The sequence below is a fragment of the Chiloscyllium plagiosum genome, chromosome 1, assembly GCF_004010195.1.
Source record: "Chiloscyllium plagiosum isolate BGI_BamShark_2017 chromosome 1, ASM401019v2, whole genome shotgun sequence".
NCBI lineage: Eukaryota > Metazoa > Chordata > Chondrichthyes > Orectolobiformes > Hemiscylliidae > Chiloscyllium > Chiloscyllium plagiosum.
In genome coordinates this window covers 80,186,629-80,210,302 of record NC_057710.1, presented here as the reverse complement: position 1 = coordinate 80,210,302, position 23,674 = coordinate 80,186,629, and the positions used below count along the sequence as shown (strand labels likewise).

The following is a 23,674-nucleotide window of genomic DNA, read 5'->3' as shown; positions in this document are numbered from 1 at the left end:
AACTTGGATAATATCATAACAGTCAAACGTCAAATAACACAAATTTGATTTATTTATTGTCACATGTATCCTGTTACAAAATATAGTGAAAAGTCTTGTACAGTGTCACCACTCTCAGGCACCATCTGAAAACACAGAAAAAGAAACAAAAACATAGAATATAAAGGCAAAAAAATAAAGAAATAAAGAAAGTGTCCAACTTTATAGCCGTTTGTGTTAAGTGTTCCATCATGGGCCTGGTAACCAGGCACGAGACCCCTTCGTCACGCCGCTGCTGATGGAACAAATGTTGCCACTCTTTGGCATCATCTTGCTTTCACCAACCCTCTCGCCACTCTGAGTCCTTGCTGGACCTTGTCAGTCCTCATGAATGCAGATATCACCGATGCTGCCAGGTACCATACGGCCCAAACCCGACTCCACTGTCACCATGAGTCGGCTTTGGGCCCAAACTCGCCTCTGCTGCCTCCTCCATGAATCAGTGCTGGGCGCAGATGCTGCCAGGCACCCAAATTCACCTCCGTAGCAGCAGCCATAAGTCAGCGCTAGGACTGTGTCGATGATGCAGGAGCCATCAGGAACCCAAACTCACCTACAATGCTGCCACCATGGAGTGCACTACTGGGCCTACTCATTGCCACCGATGCTGTTGCTGTGACAGAGCTCTTCACCAAGAGGTAAGTAAAATAAAAGAGAAAAGAAACATGAGAGTAGAGAGAAAGAAAAAAGAAATAGAAAAGAAAGCAGATGAGGCTGGAACATCTGGGGGTTCAGGTGCTTAGCTCTATAAAATGCTACAAACAGGTGCAAAGAATAGGCAAAAAAAGCTAATGGAATATCCAAATGGCTAGAGTATAGGGATGCATATGTTCAAACCTTAATTAGATCTGGGCATCACACCTTAGGATGGATGTTTTAGCCCTGGAGAGATAGGTTTCCAACATACGTTTACAAAGATGATATCGGGACTTCAGATCTTCAAGATATTGATAAGGAAAGACAGGGTTGATAAAGGTAAAATTATTTCCACTGGTTGATGATTCTAGAACCAGGGCATAGTCTAAGAATTAGGGCCAGGTGATTCAGGAAAGACGTTAGAAAGCACTCCTGTACACAGAAAGTAGTGGAAATTTGGAACTCTCTTTCTCAAATGTTGGTGGATGCTAATTCAATTGTTAAATTTAAGTCTGAGATGGATAAATTCTAATTAAGTAAAGCTATTAAGGGATATGGGTCCAAGGCAGACATATGGAGTTAGGCCACAGATCAGTAGCAAGGGGCTAAATGGCCTACTTCTCATCTTATATTCCTAAGTACAGTAGAACCCCGGTATATGCGGATTCGGTTTCTGTGGTTTCAGGTATCCACAGTTTACTGCGGCCCAAAAATATTAGGTGGAACATTCCAGAAATAATACTAGGGGTTTGCCGGGGAGGTAAATTTCCCATTTAAATAATAGGGTTCACTATTATCTGCAGTTTTGGGCATGCACGGTAGGTCTTGGAATGTATCACCTGCGGATAGGGGGGGAAACCTGTATTGCATTAAGGAGGGATGGTGTCAATTAAGGCCATTTGGGTAGAACTTCAAAACAAAAAAAAAACAATCGCATTGTTGGGAGTGTACTTTCAACCCCTGTCGGAGAGAGATGGAGGGCAGATTGAGAGTCATAGACTTGCACATAACAGAAACAGGCCCTTCGGACCAAGTCATCAATGCTGTCCAGATATCCTAAATTAATCTAGTCCTAGATCTTTACGCAGAGAGTGGTAAGGGTGTGAAATGCCCTACCTGCTAATGTAGTCAATTCAGCCACATGAGGGAGATTTAAACAATCCTTAGATAAGCACATGGATGATTTTGGGATAGTGTAGGGGGACAAGCTGAGAATAGTTCACAGGTCGGCGCAACATCGAGGGCCTGTTCTGCGCTGTATTGTTCTATGTTCTATTTGCCCATATCCCTCTAAACTCTTCCTATTCATATATCCATCCAGATTTCTTTTAAATTTTGTTATACACCAGCCTCCACCACTTCCTCTGGCAGCTTATTTCAAACGCGCACCACTCTCTGCATGAAAACGTTGCCCCTTAGATCCCTTTTAATCTTTCTCCTCTCACTTTAAACTAATGCCCTCTAGTTTTGGACCGCCCCCCCACTCCCAGGAAAAGTCCTTGGCTATTCACTCTTTCCATGCCCATGATTTTATAAACCTCTACGAGATCAACCCTCAGTCTCTGACGCTCCAGGAAAATAGCCCCAGCCTATTCAGTCTCTCTCTATAAACAGCAAATTTCAAAATGTAGAAATAATGTGATTCTAGTTGTACAGGACTGGAGAACTGCAAATAGGACTTCTTTATATCCTTGGTTAAGAAAAGTTGTAAAGATTATCACAGCAATTACAGACCAGCTACTTTGACTTTGGTTGTGAGGAAACTTCTAAAAACAATTAATGGGAATAGAATAGTGGTCAAGATAGAAAAATGTGAGGTGTTTCAGAAGAGTAGCATGATTTCTAAAGGGAAAATCATGTTTAATTAATTTGCTGAAGTTTTTTTGAAGCGGTAACAGAAAGGCTTTATGAGGGTTAACACTGTTAATGTGCTAAACATGGATTTCGAAAATGTGTTTGAGACAGTTCCATACAACATACAGATGAGGAAGTTATCTCTATTGATATGGAAAAAAACAGTAGCAATGCAGATGCAAAATTAGTTGAGTGATAGGAACCAAAAAGTAATGGTCAATGGGTATTTTTCAGGCTAGAGGGAGGTTGAGAGTTAGGTTTGCCGAGGACCCTTGCCTTTCCTAACATATATTAATGATCTGGATCTTGGTGTGCAGGGAACAGTTTCAAAATTTGCAGATGACACTAAACTTGGAAGAACTCTAAACTGTGAAGAGGATGTGTGCTGCACTCTATTCCTCAGGCTGTGCTGGGGAGAGGTGGCTTTCCTCAAAATTGACTGATTCTCTTTATGACAGCTTTTTGCAGCTCTGTTTGATTCAACCATCAGTGATCTGAGTGGGCAGTATTTTAGAATACTCAAGTTAGCCATTCAGAAGGAAAAGATAGTTTAAAACCTCAGTACACTGAGTAATGTACTGGTCACACTGAACCCTCATTTTCAAATATACAAGATGAGTCAGGCCAGTATATGTCATTCACCAACTTTAGCAGATTTTCCTTTGCAGGAATTTCATGGAGGAGAACAACAGAGAATGGGACCCCAAAAGAAGACCTCCATCAAATCCTGAAGACTGACGCTATTGAACGGCATCCCTGATTTTTTCTCCCCTCCACCTGTGGGATATAGGTAAAGTAGTGTTACTTCTGCAATCATAATTACTTACGCAAGGTAAATTAACTCACACCAGTGTATAATTGTTTCAACCAAGAGCTGAGTCAACAAGAATGAAAACTATGTGAAGGAAATATATAATTGTTTTTGTATTAGCTAAGATGTGCATACAAGAATGAAATGTGCCTGAAAACAATGGTAGATGTTACAGACAAATAGATAAGGTGCTGTGAGGGTGTAGGTTAAGCCAGATATGCTTGTACAAACAGTAGTTATAAGCATCTGTTTCCCACTTCTGCAAAAACAAAAACAAACCACAATTAAAAGGTCATGAGACTCAATATGGATGAGGAATGGGAGGAAATGTTTCAAGTAAGGGAAACAGATGGCAGTGAAGGAGGATACACCTAACAATGGATCACAGCAGGTTCTGGTGAAATGGCCAAGTAAAACTTGTACTTTATTATGCACAAGACTGATTAAGGCAAGAGATAAACAATAGTAATAGGCACCGGGTTTAGAGTAGTGGGAGGAGGGAAGGAGAAACAAATCCTATATAAGATATGTACTTGCTAAACTCTGCGTGTCTATTTTAGGCACCACGCTTGCAAGTGTACAAGAACGATACTGTTGCTTCAGATCTTGTCTCGGACTGAAATTATTGAAATGAGTGGGTTCTATTTCCCACACACCCATAACATTAAGGTTTTGGCTAGGACTATTTAAAGGCACTTGCATTAGTTGCATCAAGTAATTGGGCAGTCAACCTGGTTTAAAGGAAGGGAAATTGTGTCTATTCAATCTGCTGAGAACCAGAGGGGAGCAGCTTCACTTCACTGGCCATAAGGAAAACCATGTAAAACCTGAAAATGACACATACCGATCTAATTCATTTCGAATAGTTCGAAACATTACAGTTCTATAAAGTACAGTACAAACAATACATTCATTTCTAAATGTTACTTCTTATTTTTTACACTTTCCTCAGCATTGGGTAATTTACCTCTGTTACGTCTAAATTTCCACCTGGGAGCCAGGAGAATGGCCATCAACCTGAAACATTAATTGTTTCCCTCCACAGATGCTCCATGAGCAAATTATTCTTTTTGTTCAGATTTCCAGTATCCTGCAGATCAGAGATCTTCCCTTGTGTACTTCTTCAACTCAGAGGGAAAAGGCTGTTTAAAAGCTCGGTACACTGGGAAATGAATGTGCTGGTCATACTGGTCCTTAAATGAAAACTTGTCAAAATCTCTTAACATGTTGATGAAAACCACCTACAAGTTCCCCTCCAAACCACTCATGACGTTGACTTGGAGATATATCACCGTTCCTTCACTGTTGCTGGGTCAACATCTGGGAACTCCCTCCCTAACAGCATAGTGGGTCAACCTAGTGCACATGGACTGCAGAAGTTCAAGAAGGCACCTCACCACCAATTTCTCAAGGGAAACTAGGGATGGGCAATAAATGCTGATCCAACTATCAATCTCACGTCCCACGACAGAATAAATAAAAACTCTGCTCCTCTCTCCACAGATGCTGCTTATCCTGTATTTCCAGACTGTATCTCAGTTCCCATTTCCAGTGTCTAGGAGCATTTTGCTTTAATTGATTCACTCGTACTTTTTAAACTTCAGCAACTACTTCAACTGAAGTGTGTACATTCACGTTACATATAATTTATAAAATGTCGATCAAAGAGAAGCAGTGATCTCTGCAATTTGAACAAAACGGGGTATTTTCAAAAGAGACCATCACCTTCTTTACGCTGCACTTATGGGTGGTACTGAGCATGCGCTTCCACACATAAAATGGCGGTTCCCTGAGCTACCGCCCTCAACATGGCCGTCCCCCGCTCCGCTCTTAGCATAGCCGCCTTCGGTGCCGCCCTCACTGAGGATACGAAAATGGAGGAGCTCATGCAGCCAAGTCAAATAGACTGCACATGATTAGGAACGACTGGCCGAGTAAGATGTTCCTGAGACAAATAAAAATAAAAATGCCGGCCCGTATCAAACGCTAAAAGCACTTGCCGCGCTGCCGTCACCAAGAAACCCTGCTTGATGTTCACGGATTTGAGTCTCGCTGACTCTGCTGCCGTCAGTTGTCAGGATGGCCGAGTGGTCTAAGGCGCCAGACTCAAGGATTCAGTCCTTCCCATTGCGGGGCGGGTGTTCTGGTCTCCGACTGGAGGCGTGGGTTCGAATCCCACTTCTGACATTAATTTTTCTCAGCTCATGTCTGTGGCGCCAATCTCAGCAACCTTCATTCTAAATTATTCACTGCTGCCACATCTGCAGCTTTACATCCAGACAGATTAGGTATTACTGTAGGGCGTCAAACTAAAAAGGATAATGCTCACACTAACTTTTTAAACACTTTTAATGTTAATCAATCTGAAATTATTAATAACCAGATAGACTATATGTTGTAAGCTAACCTTTAAGAAAACGAGTTTCATTTGCAAAGTAAACAGTTACAATTTGGGTATTGTAGACATTTTTGTTAAATCAGATGGCAATCTCTCTCTCAGTCCTTTGTGCTAAATTCGCAGCCTCTCTTGTTTTTAAATAATACCATCCTGTCATTATGTCAATGCGAGATATATCTTCTCCCAGTTATTTCTTAAATTATCTTTTGCAATCTGTCTTTCCCTGGCTGATGTGAAGGGGATAAAGAAAGGAGACAGAGGAAATTTAAGTCAGAGAAGTGTTAAGTGATACATATCACCATGAAGGACATATTATAAATAATACAATTGAACTCATGGATAGATTCATCGATTCATACAGCACAGAAAGGGCCTTTCAGCCAATCGAGTCTGCACTGACTACCACTAAAAGTGGCTAAATCGAATTTCCTGCACATATCCTTGAATGTTATGATATTTCAAGTACTCATCCAACCATTTTTTTAAAGATTGTAAAGTTTCTGGCCTCCACTACCTTGCCAGGCAGTGCATTCCAGATTCCCACCAATTGCTGAGTAAATTTTTTTTCCCAAATCTCATCTGAATCTCCTGCCTCTTATCCTAAAACCATGTATTTTCGTGATTAACCTCTTAACCAAGGAAAACAGCTGTTCTCTATTCATCTTGTCCATACCCTTCAATCAAGTCCCCCCCCCCCAGTCTTCTCTGCTCTAAAGAAGACATTCCAAGTCTATCTAATCTCTACTTACAGCTCAATTTCTCCAACTAGGCAATATCCTTGTCAACCTCCTCAATATCCCCCCTAGTGCTATCACATCCTTCCTATAGCAACCAGAACTGCACACAGTATTCCAGTTGTGGCCTGACCAATGCTTTGTCCAACTCCAATATTACTTCCTTGTTCTTATACTCTAGGTTATGACTGATGAATACAAGTGTCCCACATGCTTTCTTAACTATCCTATTCATGTCTAGATTAGAGTGGTGCTGGAAAAGCACAGCAGGTCAGGCAGCATCCAAGGAGCAGGAACTCTAATCTAGACTCTGGTTTCCAGCATCTGCAGTCCTTGTTTTTACCTATCCTATTCATGTGCTCTGCTGACTTCAGGGAGCTGTGATATCTGTACTTATGTCCTCCTTTCCCAGAGTGAAGACCAAATTAAGGATTCATTCAACATTCTTCCAATATCCTGCAGCTTCACTTACAGGTTGCTCCCTTGGTACCTAACAGGCCCTACACTTTCCATGGTTAACTTTTTAACTTTTTCCCTTTAATGTATTTATAAAAAATATTAGGATTCTTCCTAATACTGTTCACAAGTCCTTTTCCATGCCCACCTTTCGTTCTTCTAATTGCTTTCTTATGTTCCCTCTTCCACTTCCTCTAGGTAGGCCTTCAGCTGAATTGCCCCCTTTGGACTTGCTAAATGGCCTATTCTTCTTCCTTGAATTGTCTCATACATCCAAGTTTCTCTGAACTAATTGCTTTTGCCTGTACTCCCCCAGATAGAGGAAGTCTATTGAACCTGGGAGTGATCTCCTCAGGGAGGAGATTTGATAGAGGTGGAGTATTCTAAATGGTAAAGGTTCTAGAGTCACTGGGTGAAAATCCTGTAACTTCCTAGCAGCACTCTAGGTGCTCCTACACTGAATGTTTGCAGTGATTCAAGGGAATCTAATCTAAGTCATTTCACCACTATCTTTACCAGGACAAATAGGGATGGTCCATAAATATTGACCTATGCAGCAATGTCCACTCCAATGCATGAAAATAAAAACTTTTTTAGAGAGTGGTTATGATCTGGAATGCTGTACCTAAGATTGTGATGGAGGCAGATTCCAATGTGGCTTATTAAATGAAATTTGATATTTATCTGTAGGAAAGCTGTGCAGAATTAGAGAAGAAAAGTCAGTGTGTGGGACTAACTCACTATTTGTATCAGAGAATAAGCACTGACATGATAGGCTGAATGACATCATTCTTTGTTCTCTGATTCATAAAATGAGCGTAGCTACCGTCCAAAGTGAGAGCATTAGTTCTGATCTGAAATTGTTGAACTCAGTGCTAATTTTGGAAGGCTATGAAGTGTCTTAGTGAAAGATGAGGATTGTTCCAACTTGCATTGAGCTTGGGCTAGAGAACAATCTGATTTCTCTACCTTCAGGCTCAGTGTGGAATGGATGAAATGGGAAATTAGACCAATATTTGAATCAGGAAACCAGTACAAGACTATGTTGGAAATGAAGCATTGAGTTTGGATTTGGATTACTCCAGCAAAAATTGTGAAACAAATGGCCTTTCATATTATTAACATCTGGTTTTATTGGTTTTTGAGGTCCCAAGTGCAATTATGAGTTACAATCTTTATATTATTTTTGATCATTTCTGTTATCTGAAAAAAATGCCAAACTTTGACTGAGGTATAAATGCTTATTGGCATTTGATGTGTCCTGCAGCTATATTTAAAAAGGCAATATATTCTTCCACTCTTATCACCACAACGTAGTCTCAGGTAGTTATCATAGCTGTGGGAGCCATTTTGTTTCAGATGTAAATGCCATTGCCAAAGTTCACATTTATTGCTCATCCTTTGTTACCTTTCAGATTGTGGTGGTGGGCTTCATTCTTGTACTGCTATTGATCATGTGGTAACAGTGAGTCCTGAGTGCAGTTAGGGAAGTTCTGTGACTTTGACCCAGTGACCATATCACAGATAATAGTGCCAGTATATTATTGCAATTATAGCAGTTGCATATTACATGGTATTATGATCATAAGGCTGTTGAAATTGGAGCAGAAATAAGCCATTCAGCCCATTGAGTCTGTTCTGCCATTCAATAAGATCATGACTGACTTGATCATCTTAAACTCCATTTTCCTGCTTGTAATTTAAAAAAAACTGGATATCAGAGGTATGTATTGATGGTCACTCTGTATTACTATTCTAGCATTTGTATGTTGCATTGATATCTATTGTACCGCACTGTGTATTGTAGATAGTTGTGAATGTTACAGCTATAGTTAGTTAACGCTGCAGTCTCTTTTAGCTATAGCATTGTGTTTCCCATAGAGGTCAGCCTTCTTACAGAATGGAAAATCTTTCACTCGACTTGAAAAGCATCTTATTCCGATTAATCTGATTTGTAATTCAACACGTATTGAAAAATCCCAACCATTTCCAGACTCTGGGCTTTTACCAAACAGCTAAACTCTCCGGAGGTAGCCTGCTAGCCTCTTACCAGAAAGTTAACCATTCCGAGAGAAACAAACATCCGTAGAATATCCTTTCCTAACAGAGTATTCGCGTCTGAGAAACGTTGTAAAATGAAGTTTTATGTCGTTTTGCTGTTTGTGTTTTTCTGCGAATTACTTTTACAGATGGGTAAGTGACACCGTCGCTGTTTCACAGGCGAAAAGGTGTCGACGTGTTTCACTTTGACTTTAGGCTCTCTCGGTCTGTTTCTTCCCCCCCGGACTTCTGATTGAAATGTTAAATATTTTCTTCTGACATCAAAATACTAATCAATGAGCATTATCCAAATGCGTTTGAACGTTGTTTTTCGCATATGTGTAGTGCCAGGTAGAATGGTGTGGGCGCCCAATGAAACTGGTTCCTCCCAGTTATATCCATTCATCTCTGAGGTTCACAGAGACAGAGAGAGGAGGGGGGTGAAGGGGGTTGTCCTGATGTATGGCGCAGCTGCACATCTGGATTTACATGTATGCAAAGGATAAAACTAATTGCCAGGGAATTCCGTTGGGGGATTTCAGATGTTAGAAACAAGGAGAGCAAAACGTGAGGTCGCGGTGCAACTTTGCTGCCAAAGCAGTGGTTTCTGTATCACAGCATAGTGACGCAGGACTGTAGTGTAAATAGAGAATCAGGTTGTGGCTGAACCTCCGAGAGAAGCCCTTCCAAAGAGAAACGTTTAAACTTCAGCCTGCATGATGTTTATGGTCGACGGTCTCCAACTGGTGTTAAACCAGATTGAAAATATCTTACATGAACCTGTTAGCCCTCCTTGTCTGTACTTGGAAGCACTAGCTTTCGGAGCACCGCTCCTTCATCAGGTGATTGTGGAGGACACAATTGTAAGACACAGAATCTATAACAAAAGTTTACAGTGTGATGTAACTGAAATTATACATTGAAAAATATCTCGATGGTTTGTTAAGTCTCTCATCTGTTAGAATGGCCATGTTAGTTTAACTTCTTTCATATGTAAATCACAAAAGTTTTTTTAAAAGTTACATTCTCAGGTTAACTTTAACAATTTATTATCAGCCAAGATAATGTGTTGAAGGTGTTAGACCCCTGTGTGCTGTTGTCTGTGCATAATGTTTAGACTGATTCTAATCCAAAACGTGAATTAACGGAGTCTTACATGGATTCTTGCAGTTTTTGAGCAAAGTACAATGTAACTCTGCAAGTACTAATTCACCCCACAAGCACATACGTGTATGTGTGCATGTAGGCTTGTGTGTGTGTATATGTGTCTGGGGTGAGGGGTTGTGAATGTCTGTGAGAGAGAGTGTATATGTGTGTGTGTGTGAGTGTAAAGGGGTCTAAGTCCGTGAGAGTGTGCCTGTGTGAGTGTGTGTGAATATCTGTGGGCATGTCTGTGTGTAGGAGTGCCTCTGTGTGTGTGTGTGTATAGTGCAATGGTGGTCACCTGTAGTGTGACATGAACCCAGGGTCCCGGTTGAGGCCCTCTCTATGGGTACCGAACTTAGCAATCAGCCTCTGCTCGGCCACGTTTCGCTACTGCTTGTCCTATGTCCACCTTGGAGGATGGTCATCCAAAGGTCCGAGTATGAATGTCCTGGACCACTGAAGTGTTCTCCAACTGAGAGGGAACACTCCTGTCTGTTGATTGTTGTGCGGTGCCCATTCATCCGTTGCCGTAGCCTCTTCACCTTTGACAACCAGTTCTTCATCCAGACACATGGAACAACCACGGGGACCAAATGTGCATCCAATATGACAACATCTTCATGCACAGATTTGAACAAGACTTCTTCTGTACGCAGGACCTCCAACCAACACTATACACTAGGTACAGTGATCTTATTTTCTTCTGGATCCATGGCGAGGAGTCACTGATAAAACTACATAGTGATATCAACAAATTTTATCTCACCTCAAACTCACCATGGACTACTCTCTACTATCTGTCTCATTCTTGAACACGTACATCTCCATCAAGGATGGGGACCTCAGCACCACACTCTACCACAAACCCACCGACAACCTCACAATGCTACACTTCTCCAGCTTCCACCCAAAACATTTTAAAACAGCCATTCCCTATGGACCAGCCCCACGCTTACACTGGATCTGTTCAGATGAGGAGGAACGTGACGGGCACTTGGAAGTACTCAAGGATGCCCTCATAAAAATGGGGTAAGATGCTCAACTCATCAACCGCCAGTTCCGACGTGCCACAGCAAGGAACTGTAATGACCTCCTCAGGAACCAGACAAGTGCTGCAACTGACAGGGTACCCTTCGTTGTCCAGTACTTCCCAGGAGCCAAATAACTAGGCCATGTTCTTCGCGGCCTGCAACACATTATCAATAAGAATAAGCACCTCGCCAAGACCTTCCCCACACCACTGCTCGCCTTTAAGCAACCACCAACCCTCAAACAGATCATTGCTCATAGCAAGCTGCGTGGCTTTCATGACAACTCCATACAACCTTGTCACGGTAGATGCTGCAAGATGTGTCAGAGTGTGGACACGGAACCACCATTACACGTGGGGACACCTCCCACCTTGTACATGGCAGGTACTCATGTGACTCAGCCAACATTGTCTATCTTATACCTTGCAGGTAAGGATGCCCTGAGGCATGGTACATTGGTGAAACTGAGCAGAGGCTACGACAACGGATGAATGGGCACCGCACAACAATCAACAGACAGGACTGTTCCCTCCCAGTTGGAGAACACTTCAGCGGTCCAGGAGATTCGATGTTGGACCTTCGGGTGACCATCCTCCAAGACGGACTTCAGGATAGGCAGCAGTGAAAAGTGGCCGAGCAGAGGCTGATAGCTAAGTTCGGTACCCATAGGGAGGGCCTCAACCAGGACCTTAGGTTCATGTCACACTACAGGTGACCACCATTGCACTATACACACAAACAGACACTTTTACACACACACACACTCCTACACATGCACACACAGACATTCCTATACACAGACACACACACAAACACTCATACAAACACACACACTCCCACATGCATCCTCTCACAGACTTAGACCCCTTTACATTCACACAAACATATACACTCTCTCTTATAGACACTCATAGTCCCCACCCCAGCCATACACACACACTCCCACACGCAAATATGCACCCTCTCACAGATTTAGACCCCTTTACACTCACACACACATATACACTCTCTCTCATAGACACTCATAAGCCCCCATCCCAGCCACACACAGACACTCCTACAGACACACACACTCCCACATGCACTGTCTCACAGACTTAGACCCCTTTACACTCACACAAACACATATACACTCTCTCTCACAGTCACTCACAACCCTCCACCCAAGACAAACACACACACACACAAACCCACATGCACACATACACATATGCATTTGTGGGGTGAATTTGTACTTGCAGAGTTACATTGTACTTTTTTCAACAACTGCATGAATCCATGGTAAGACTCTGTTAATTAATTTTTTAGATTTGAATCAATCTAAACATTATGACACAGACAGCAGCATACCTTCATCATATTATCTTAGCTGATAATAAATTGTTAAAGTTAACCTGAGAATGTAACTTTTTTCAATGTATAATTTCAGTTATATCACACTGTAAACTTTTGCTATAAATTCTGTGTTTTACAATTGTGTACTCCACAACCACCTGATGAAGGAGCAGCGCTCTGAAAGCTAGTGCTTCCAATTCAACCTGTTGGACTATAACCTGGTGTTGTGTAATTTTTAATTTTGTACACCTCTGTCCAGCACTGGCATCTCCAAATCTCGTCTGTACTTGGAATTGTTTCAAATATGTAGTAAGGATATTGAAAGTGGGAGCACTGTAAACTTTGAGAAGGACAGCATAGAAATTTGTAAGGACATTGAAATGTCGATGGAGGGCATATAGGTGGCAGTTGAAGTTCGTGTCAGAGAAATATGAGATAGAAACATAGAAATGTAAAAAATGGGAACAGAAATAGGCTATTCAGTGCTGAGAGCCTGCTCTATTTTTCAATATGATGTGGTTGGTCATATAAGCCTGTACCCTGTTCCCACTTTCTGCTCATACACTTTGATCTATTCAGCCCTAAGAACTATGTTTAACTCATTCTTGAAAACATTCAATGATTTGATCTCAACTGCTTTTCTGTTGCAGAAAATTCCACAGGCTCACTGCTCCCTTTGTGAATAATCTCATTTTAGTCTTAAATTACCTGCCCCATATCCTTAAATTGTGACCTCTGGTTTTGGAAATGTGAAGTTCTTTTGTACTTTGATACAAAATAACGTGGAGAGATAATATAAATGAAGGGTATAATTCTATGCTTTATAAATAAGAGCAAAGAGTACATGAGCAGGAGGTTATGATGAACTTAAGTAAGATATACATTAGACCTCAGCTGGAGTATTGTCTACAGTTCTGGGCTCTAAACTTTGGGAAGGATGTGAGTACATTTGTGAGGGTGCAGAAGGGGTCTGCTCTACCTACTCTGAATTCCATCGAGCTCCAATAACCTTCCGCCCCCTTGTTTATCAAGAATCCTTCTACCTTTGCTTTAAATTACCCTGCCCTCAGTGCTCTCTAGGGAAGAAACTTCGAAAGATTCTTGACCCTCTGAGAGAAAATGTTCTTATCGCTGTCTTAAATAGGAGAACTCTTAATTTTAAATTGCACCCCCTAATTCATGGTCATTCACTTAAAACGGGAAACATCCTTTTAGTATTCACCCTCTCAAGTCCCTTCAATGTGTTATGTTTCAATACTATCACTATTCATTCTTTTAAACACCCAGCCTGTCCACCTTTCCTCATTAGATAACCCCCAATTCCAGATATCAGTTGAATGAAACTTCTCTAAACTGCTTCTAAAGCATTCATATCTTTTCTTAAATAAGGAGTCCATAAACCCCAGTGGTCTCATCAACATACCACTGCGGCAAAAGATTCCTAACTTTGTATTCCATTCCCTTAAAGAAACAATCACATTTTATTTGTGTTCCTAATCACTTGTATCTGCATACTAAGTTTTCGTGATTCATGTATGAGGATACTCAAATCCCTCTGAACCTCAGTGTTTTGCAATTTCGCGATTAAATATTACTGAAGCATTCAATGGTCTTCATTCATTTCTGAAACTGTATATTGCTTGTGTAACAATTTCAGTAAGATTTTATTGTTTTGTCTTCTTTATGAAAATGCTTAATATTTTCTTATTAGGGGATTGTCAAAGGAAGGAGAAAAGGATCGCACAACGGAATGAAAAAAATAAACAAAAAGCAGTTGGACAGAATAAAATCAGAGTAATACATAAGAAATTTAAACTAAAAAGTCGAAAACCAAGAAAGGAGAGGGTGTTCCTAGACAAAGACTTAAAGCCGACCTTCATCATGACACAGGTTTTAGATAAAGGCCACTTCCAGAAACCAGCAGAGACATTAATCCTCGCCTCAGGGCAACCTATTGAGCTGCGTTGTAAAGGGAATAATATCGGCTGGACTTATCCACCTTACCTCAACAGCTCAAACCACTCCAGGTTCAGGTAAACGGCATGTGGAAATCTGAATTATAGATAAATATAAATCTGAAATATAAATTGGAAATACACAGAGGTCAAGCAGTTACTATGGCAAAAGAAATACAGTTAATTTTGCAGAAATGCAGAGCTGAAACATTGAATTGAAATTGACCAAGCCCAAGAAGGTAGGCGGGGAGGGAGGTGGGGAGCTTTATGCCTTCTCATCATCCCAGTAAATTACGAGCGGTGGCAACATTGGTAGCATCAGTGACTGTACACTTGGATGTCAATCGTGCCAAATGATTGCCCAATTAAGGGCCATTTCCCATTGCCACTGACATTTTCATAGCATTAGGGACACCTGTATGTGTCACAAATAAAGAGCGCACCTTCCTCTCTACATGTCCTACAGCCTCAACATTGGCCACCTGTGTTTGAATTTGCTGTACTGAAAGATGGTCCATCATCCTCAACCAAATGCTGCTCCCGCCTTTAGTTTCTTAACCTCCAGTAAACTCTGCCCAGGTTTGCTCTTCTGTCCTAGCAATTGGTCTTTATACTGATGAGAAAGTTCAATCCATTAACTCTTCATAGATGTGGGATATTTTCAGCGTCTTCTGCATTTATCTTCCTTTCCAATAGTGACCTGTCTGGTAAACCAACCCTGTGATTGGAGGGTGTCTCCTCCCCAAGGTTCTCTTAATGCCTTCCCCAGCCAATGCTGTCCTTCATGTTACACCATTCAAGATGCTGTTCCTGACCTGCAATCATATCCATAAACGTTTTCTACTCTTGCTTCTTCCACCCCCGACACTCATTCCATAATACCTTCCATCTATCCCCTTGTGACCTACAGCTTGACATGTCATAGTCACACTGCACTGTCCCGATAACCTACATCCCTTCACCCCTCAACTGGCCAGCTGACACTGGGAAACAATTTTCAAAATGGTCATTACATTTAGCAGGGCCTGAGTGATATCAGTAGACCCACTATTTGAAATGTCGGGATATCATCACAGATACAATGCAGTTGCTTGACTATGTAGGTTGAGAATCGAAAAGTGTGGCACTGGAAAAGCACAGTAGGTCAGACAACATCCGAGAAACAGGAGAATCGATGTTTCGGGCATAAGCTCTTCATCAACACTTCATTCCTGACGAAGGGCTTACGCCCAAAACGTCAATTCTCCTGTTCCTTGGATGCTGCCTGACCTGCTGTGCTTTTCCAATGCGAAACTTTTCAACTCTGATCTCCAGCATCTGCAGCCCTCACTTTCTCCTGACTATGTAGGTTGTACAGTTGAACTATTGTTCTGCAATTTCATGGGATTAAATTTTGGAGATGGCAACAAACTTCTCTGAAAATTAATTTTGTTGCAAGTGTTGGCAGTTTGTCAAAACTCACTGGGAATTCACTAAAACTGGAAAATAATGTAATAGCACAAATTTTAAGCAAACAAAAAACTGTTCCATGGCAGGTTTTATCTTTTCTTATTTTACAATTTTTGAAGGAAACAGAGATATTTAATATAAATGTGAAAAGCCTTTCTTTGATATATCAATAGAATGAAGAACGATAACATTTAACAATGTTCCATTGAGTGTGGCATCAGGGAGCTCTAGCAACACTAGACCCAATGGGAATCAGGGGAAAAAATTCTCCACAGGTTAGAGTCATACCAAGCACAAAGGAAGATGTTTGTGGTTGTTGGAGGTCAGTCATCTCAGCTCCAGGACATCTCTGCAGGAGTTCCTCAGGGTGATGTCTGAGGCCCGACCATCTTCAACTGCTCCATCAGTGACATTTCCTCCATCGTAAAATCAGAACTGAGAATGTTAATTTGAGGATTGCACAATGTTCAGCACAGTTAAGTACTCCTCAGATACTGAAGCAGTTCATGTTCAAATGCAGCAAGACCTGGACAATGTCATGACTTAGGCTGAAAAGTGGCAAGTAATATTCACTTGCCAAGCAATCTAACCATCATCCCTTGACTTTCAGCGACATTATCATCACTGAATCTCCAACTATCAACATCCTGGGGGTTACCATTGACTAAAAAATGAACTGGACTAGCTGTATGAACAAGAGTGCCCACAATAATAGGTCAGAAGCTGGGAATCCTGTAGTGAGTAACTCACCTCCTGACTTCACAAAGCCTGTCTACCATTTACAAGGCTCAAATCAAACGTGTGATAGAATATTCCCCACTTGCTTGGATGGGTGCAGCTTCAACAACACTCAAGAAACTTGATACCATGTAGGTTAAAGCAGTCCACTTGACTAGCACCATATCTATTTCCTGCACCTCGGATGCTCAGTAGCAGTAGTGTGTACCATCTACAAGGAACACTGCACTAGTTCACCATGGCTGTTCAGACAGCATCTCAGAAACCAACAATCACTTCCATCTAGAAAGACAAGGGCAAGCAATACATGGGAACACCACCTTTTGCAAGTTCCCCTCCAAGCTACTTATCATCTTGATGTCCTAAAAATCTGAAAGTGATTTTTAAAATTATTATGAACCTGACCAAACCCCCTCAAAATGTATCAAGAAGATAGCCTAGACTCTAACTTTTTCTGATTTAAAGGTAAGTGTAAGGTGTTGTGCTCCAGATGTAATTCAATTGGTCAAACTGCTCGAATTTAAGCAAAACACACTTTATTTTTACACTACAGTTAAAATGTAAACAAAATACAAGGAAAAGAATTGGCTTAACTGCAACTCTGTCAAAATGCTTAACAAAATAATATATATATTAATTACTATTAATTAACTGTTTCGACATTGTACATCCCATAAACACACCATTGGCAAAAGCACATTCAGTAAAATAGATTGTCGCATATGCAATTCTAGCAGTGGGAACAGAACCCTAGCTTTTAGTTGTAACAGGGAGAGAGAATAAGAGCTTCCACATCCAGCTTCAAGCCCCAGCAACTGCAGATAGCTAAAACTATTAGTTCTGGTTCTCTGGGAGCTTGGCCTCACCCATTCAGGCGACTTCTATTGTTCCAACTTTAAAATATAACCCAAAGGCTTCACAAGCTGTTCATTGGCTTTGGAGTCTCAACCTTTCTTAATAAGGATAAAGCACAAAATACACCTCTTAAAGCCATAGTATTGTCACAAAGGAGTCAAGTACTGACCTAAACGGGTGCAATGATCACCTGGAAATGTATGATGGCTTCTCATATTGGGAGATGAAAAGTTGACTGCAGAGTATTCAGCTTAGAAAGACTGGAAATAGACTCTGGCATAAAAAAAAACAAATTTCCGTTGGTTGGTTGGTAGTACAAAGAGAAAATGAACAATGGATTAATAACAACAGAACCAAGGATTGTTCTCTCTCACTCTCCCTGTACCAGAATCAGCTGAAAGCAGCACCTGATGTAAAAGCAATTTGGAAAAACAGCCATTTACCAAGAACTCCAGGACTTTTCAAACTTCATTAGTAATGAGAAAACAAGACAACTATGCAGTCATGAATTCAGGTTTCAATGACTCTAAAACATTTAATCCACATTTACTTTTATTTTCTTGTTGGTATCAGACACCTTTCCTGTCTTAAAACTAATACTTCAGTTTTTTGTGTGTGTTTGATGTTTTACCATACCTTTTCTTCGGGTTAGTAGTAGTAACATTCTTTGTCTGTCACTGAAAAATACTTTAATAATTGGTTCCTTTATTTTCTATAGAATATTTTAATTTAAGTGTGATAACTATGTGCCAGAAGAATTAAATAAAAGTCTTTGTTGTGACTTAATAGCCCGAGAGGGGTTTAATAAGAGAGGAGCTGATTCTCACTCCTCACCTGGTCATAAAAAGTGAAAACTATTTTTTTTCTCAGTATTGTACAACAGCAAAAGTACAGCCAACTAACAGTTACCAATACAAGAGCTGCAGACTCCGGAGAATACAGCTGCTGGGTGATACTCTGTGATGGGCTGGAGTGTAACAAAGATGACCTGAGAATGGGCAAAACATATATCTTTGTGGCAGGTAACCTGTTCCCATTGAAGTATATGGTTCTTAAATTCAATTTCTGTCCTTATTAAATAGACTATCAAAAGTATGGTGTAAAAGTAGGAAATAATAACTTAGCAATGTGGTACCACATGAGGCAGTGTAATGGAAATTATGATGGTGTTTTATGGTTCGCTTAAGGAGCCTCAAGTTCCTTTGGCAAAATTCACTTTTAACATGTAGTCTGAAGCTTGGATTCCCTACAGGGTGGAAACAGGCCCTTTGGCCCAACAAGTCCACACCTACCCTCTGAAGAGTAACCTACCCAGACCCATTTCCCTCTGACTAATGCACCTAACACTATGGTGTAATTTAGCATGGCCAATTCACCTGACCCAAGCATCTTTGGACTGTGGGAGGAAACCAGAACACCCGGAGGAAACCCGCACAGACACAGGACAGTCACCCAAGGCTGGAATTGAACCTGGGACCCTGGTGCTGTGAGGCAGCAGTGCTAGCCACTGTGCCACCCCTTTGGATAGTAACAGTGGGGGCCCTAACTTTCTTTTTATCAGAAGGCTGACTGTGAATCTTACTGTTTCTGCTGTTTGTGTGCATTAGAAGGATTTACAGGTTGACACTTAACCTGTCACATTATGACCTCGCCTCCCTTGGCCATCATGTCCTGAGGTGAGACATGAACCTGGAGTCTCTAACTCAGAAGCAGGACATTATCTCTCACCTTTGCTATCTGTTTATCTCTTTCTCCTTAATTTGACCATGCTTTTCATAATCTGTTCTAATATTCTCCATCTTTTACTCAGTGACAGTATTTGACAAACTGTGCTTCTGTGTAGTTTCTTGGGATTTTATACTATGTCCAAAGCATGAAATAAATGTAAGTTGATACTTTTGTATTATGCAGATACAAGTAAATTACGATGATCTATTGTTAACATGACAGCTTGGCATTGAGATGTCCTTTCTTACTGGTTTTCTTCCCTGCCCTCCTGTCCAAAAGACATGTTGGGATATATTCTATTAATGTTAGCCATACGTTCGTATCTTGCCTAAATAATTGTTATAAAATAAAATGGTACAGCAGCAAGGGTAATTATTCAACTCACTGTGAACCTTGACACTGTCAGGCTGTCTGATCCTGGAGGTACCACAGCCTGCATGTTTTCTGTTACAACATACAATCTCAGAGGGGCCACTGAATAGCAGTCAAGCATCGCCAATTTTCTCAACATGACCATTTTTCTGTCCCTATCCTAGATGTGCCAAGGCCAATCGCAGTTTAAAATTCTGCTGATTCCACAGGAGTTTAGCAAGTGATCATTTTGATGTTGGTTATTTATTCTATTTTCACTACAGCTAATTCTCATGTTCCTTGCTGTAGAATTGTCATTGTGTCCTTTAAAACCTGAGTCTCTTTTAATGAGCTCATTGCCCTCTAAGCAGTCTTAGTGTGCTGTCTCATTCTCTCAATGATCCAGAAACTGCAAGCTGTCAGATAAGCTTACGATGTAGAGATCACTTGCTTTTCTGATTCCATACATTTGAATTCATCTGTCTGCAGTCTTGCTTCATTCATAATCATACCAGAGGTTCAATATTAAATTACCAGGATATATATGCAGTAATTCCCATAAGCAATAACATACAGACCAGTACAATTCCACTCCATGAAACTCCCAGACCTTACAAGATTTGTTGTCCTCTTTCAGTACTAAAGTCCTTTGTTTATTGAACTTTCTAATTGCCTGTTCAAGAGCAAAGACTCGTGCTGGGAGCACTACAGATAAATCATGTGAGAGAAGCCTATAACATGGTGTGTTGTAATTTCCTATGTGCACTACAGTGTATGAGGCATATGCATTCATAAAAATAAATACTCTATCATCTTCTCTCCCACTACAAATTTCAGTACGACCCTAGGAGGTATTTTGTATCATGTACTCCTTCTTAAGGCTGCATTGATTTATTTTATTTTAGTTTCATGGGATCTCGGCATTACTACAAAAGTAGCATTTGTTGCCTATTCCTAATTAGAAGCAGAGAAACTAAAAGCAGGAGTAGGCCATGTGATCCATCCAGCCTTCTCAGCCATTCAGCATGATTATGACTTGTCCTCTATCTCAATGCCATATTCTTGCATTCTCTCAGTACCCTGCCATGCCTTTAATATCTAATAAAAATTACTCTCTTTCTTGAATATAAACTCATCAAGTAGGCTTCTATAGCTTTCTGTGATAGCAAGTTCCACATTATGACCACCTTTTGAGTAGAGAAATATTTCCATATCTCATTCCTAAATAGCCTCCTCAGTATCCTAATATTCTGACCTTTGGATTTAGTCTCCCCCAACCAAAGGAAACATCCTCTCTGCGTCTAATCTGCCTTTTCTTGTTAGCTCGTGACAAGTGATGTTCCGCAAGAGTCAGTGTTGGGACCACAACTTTACACTTTATACACTAACGATTTTGATGAAGGAACTGAGGGCATTCTGGCTAAGTTTGCAGACAATATAAAGATAGGTAGAGGGACAGGTAACATTGAAGAGATGGGGAGGCTGTGGAAGAATTTGGACAGGTTAGGATTGTAGGTAAAGAAGTGGCAGATGGAATACAACATGGGAAATTGTGAGGTCATGCACTTTGGTAAAAGGAGTAGAAGCATAGACTATTTTTTAAATAGGGAGAAAATTCAGAAATCTGAAGTACAAAGAGACTTGGGAGCTCTTGACCAGGATTCTCTCAAGGTAACCTTGCAGGTTGAGTCAGTAGTTTGGAAGCATTGTTGGCATTTATTTAGAGAGGACTCAAATATAAAAGCAGGGATGTACTTCTAAGGCTCTATAAGCCTCTAATCAGACCACATTTAGGGAATTTTACCAAGTTTTGGACCCCATATCTCAGGAAAAATGTACTAGCCCTAGAGCAAGTTCAAAGGAGACTCACAAGAATGGTCCTAGGAATGAAAAGCTTAACATATGGGGAACGTTTGAGGACTCTGGGCCTGTACTCGATGGATCTTAGAAGGATGAGGGGAGATCTAATTGAAACTTACAGAATACTGAATGGCCCAGACAGAGTGGATGTTGGTAAGATGTTTCCATTGGTAGGAGAGACTAGAACCCGAGGGCACAGCCTTAGAGTAAAGGGAAGACATTTTAGAACGGAGATAAGGAGAAATATCTTCAGCCAGAGAGTGGTGAATCTATGGAATTCACTGCCACAGAAGGCTGTGGAGGCCAGGTCACTGAGTATATTTGAGATGGAAATAGATAGATTCTTGATTGTCAAGGGGATCAAGGGTTATGGGGTGAATGCTGGCAAATGGGGTTGAGAAACTTATCAGCTACGATGTAATGGTGGAGCAGGCCAGATGGGCTGATTGGCCTAATTTCTGTTCCTATGTCTCATGGTCTTGAATTCATTCTCGTTATTCTTAACTTTGGTAAACATAGGCCTAGTCGAACCAATCTCTTCTCATATGACAGTCCTGCATCCTTGGTAAAATAATGATTTTCTTAAATTCTTCCCTCTCACTAGACCGTTGGTTTCCTAACATTTCTAGGCAATTACTTGGGCCCTCTTTTGTGATGACAAAATCAAAATATGTGCTCCATTCTTCTGCCATTTCTTTGTTCCCCATTATAATTTTTTTCATTTTTGACTACAACCAACCTACATTTTTTTTCAGTAATCTTTTTCTCTTTACATATGTCTAAAGCTTTTACAGTCAGTTTTTTTTTGTTTCCTGCATGTGTTCTCATATGTTATTTTCCCTTAATGAATAATCTTTATTGACCTCACTTGATGCATTCTACAGTGCTCCCAATCCTCAGATCTGCTACTTTTTCTAACAATTTTTTTCACGTGCTCTTTGGATCCTTTGTAATTATATCTTCTGTAACCTATGGCTGAGCAACATTTCCTGTTTTATTTTGCCCTTGATAAGGTTGTGGTGAGCCAAAACCTTGGATTACAGAAGTTCATATGGCGTAGTGATGAAGGGTTGTTTTTTTGGATTGGAGACCTATGACCAACACTGTGTCACAAGGATTGGGTTCACTGCTTTTTGTCATTTATATAAATAATTTGAATGTGAATACAGGAGGAATTATTAGCAAGTTTGCAGATGACACCAAAATTAGTGATGTAGTGGACAGTGAAGAAGGCTATTTCTGAGTGCAACAGGACGTTAATCAGATGGGCAAATGGGCCTTGGAGTGGCTGATGTACTTTTATTTAGATAAATGTGAGGTACTGCATTTTGGGAAGGCAACTCAAGGCAGGGTACAGTGAAGCATTGCTGAACAAAGAGACCTTGGGGTGTGGGTTCATAGTTCCTTATAGGTGGTGTTACAGGTAGAGAGGGTAGTGAAGAAAGCATGCCTTTATTGGTCAGTATATTGAGTATAGAAGTTGGAATGTTATGTTGTGGCTGTACAGGACTTTGGTTGGGCCACTTTTGGAATACTCCATTCAATTCTGATCTCCCTGATATTGGAAAGATGCTGTTAAAGGGTGCAGAAATGATGGACAAGAATGTTGCTAGAGTTGGAGGATTTAAGCTATAGGGAGAGGCTGAATAGGCTGGGGCTGTTTTCTTGCAGCATCAGATGCTGAGGGATGATGTTATAGAAATTTATAAAATCATGAGGGGCATAGATAGAGCGTCTTTTTCCCAGAGTAGGGGAGTCCAGACCTAGAAGGCATTGGTTTAAGGTGAGAGGGGAAAGATTGAAAAAGGACCTAAGGGGCAATGTTTTCATACAGAGGGTGGTGTGTGTATGGACTGAGCTGCTGGAGGAAGTGGTGAAGGCTGGTACAATTACAATATTTAGAAGGTATATGAATAGGAAGGGTTTAGAGAGATATAGGCCAAGTGCTGGCAAATCGGACTAGATTAATTTAGGATAGCTGGTCGGCATGGGTGAATTGGACTGAAGGTTCTGTTTTCATGCTGTACATCTCTATGACTCTCTGAGTTCCAGGATTTTAATCCAGTGACATTAAATAAATTGCAATAAATTTTCAAATCAGAACAGTGAAGAGGAAATTGCTGGAGATGCTGTTAACACTGAATTCCTAGCCTCAAAATCCACTCAAAATCCATGTATTTTTATGCATGGTTGAGTTTGATTTCCGGCCTGTAGTAATTCTACCCCCACCCAATCACTTGCAAATGATTTTAGTAGTG

The 23,674-nt window shown here is 40.8% G+C and overlaps 1 protein-coding gene and 1 non-coding gene across 3 annotated transcripts in view; both read left to right on the top strand.

Moving 5' to 3' along the window:
* The first annotated feature begins 5,413 nt into the window (after positions 1–5,413).
* trnal-caa lies at positions 5,414–5,527 on the top strand. The gene is made up of 2 exons: positions 5,414–5,451; positions 5,482–5,527. It is a non-coding gene; the product is annotated as a tRNA-Leu (tRNA).
* A 3,303-nt stretch (positions 5,528–8,830) lies between these two features.
* LOC122549878 (platelet-derived growth factor receptor-like protein) overlaps positions 8,831–23,674 on the top strand; it is a 30,428-nt gene continuing 15,584 nt past the window's right edge. For both annotated transcript variants that reach the window (XM_043690050.1, XM_043690059.1), the window contains exons 1-3: positions 8,831–9,121; positions 14,192–14,513; positions 18,348–18,499. In XM_043690050.1, coding sequence (XP_043545985.1) covers positions 9,064–9,121; positions 14,192–14,513; positions 18,348–18,499 — 532 coding nt within the window. In that variant the 5' untranslated portion in view covers positions 8,831–9,063. The remainder of the gene's footprint in view (positions 9,122–14,191; positions 14,514–18,347; positions 18,500–23,674) is intronic.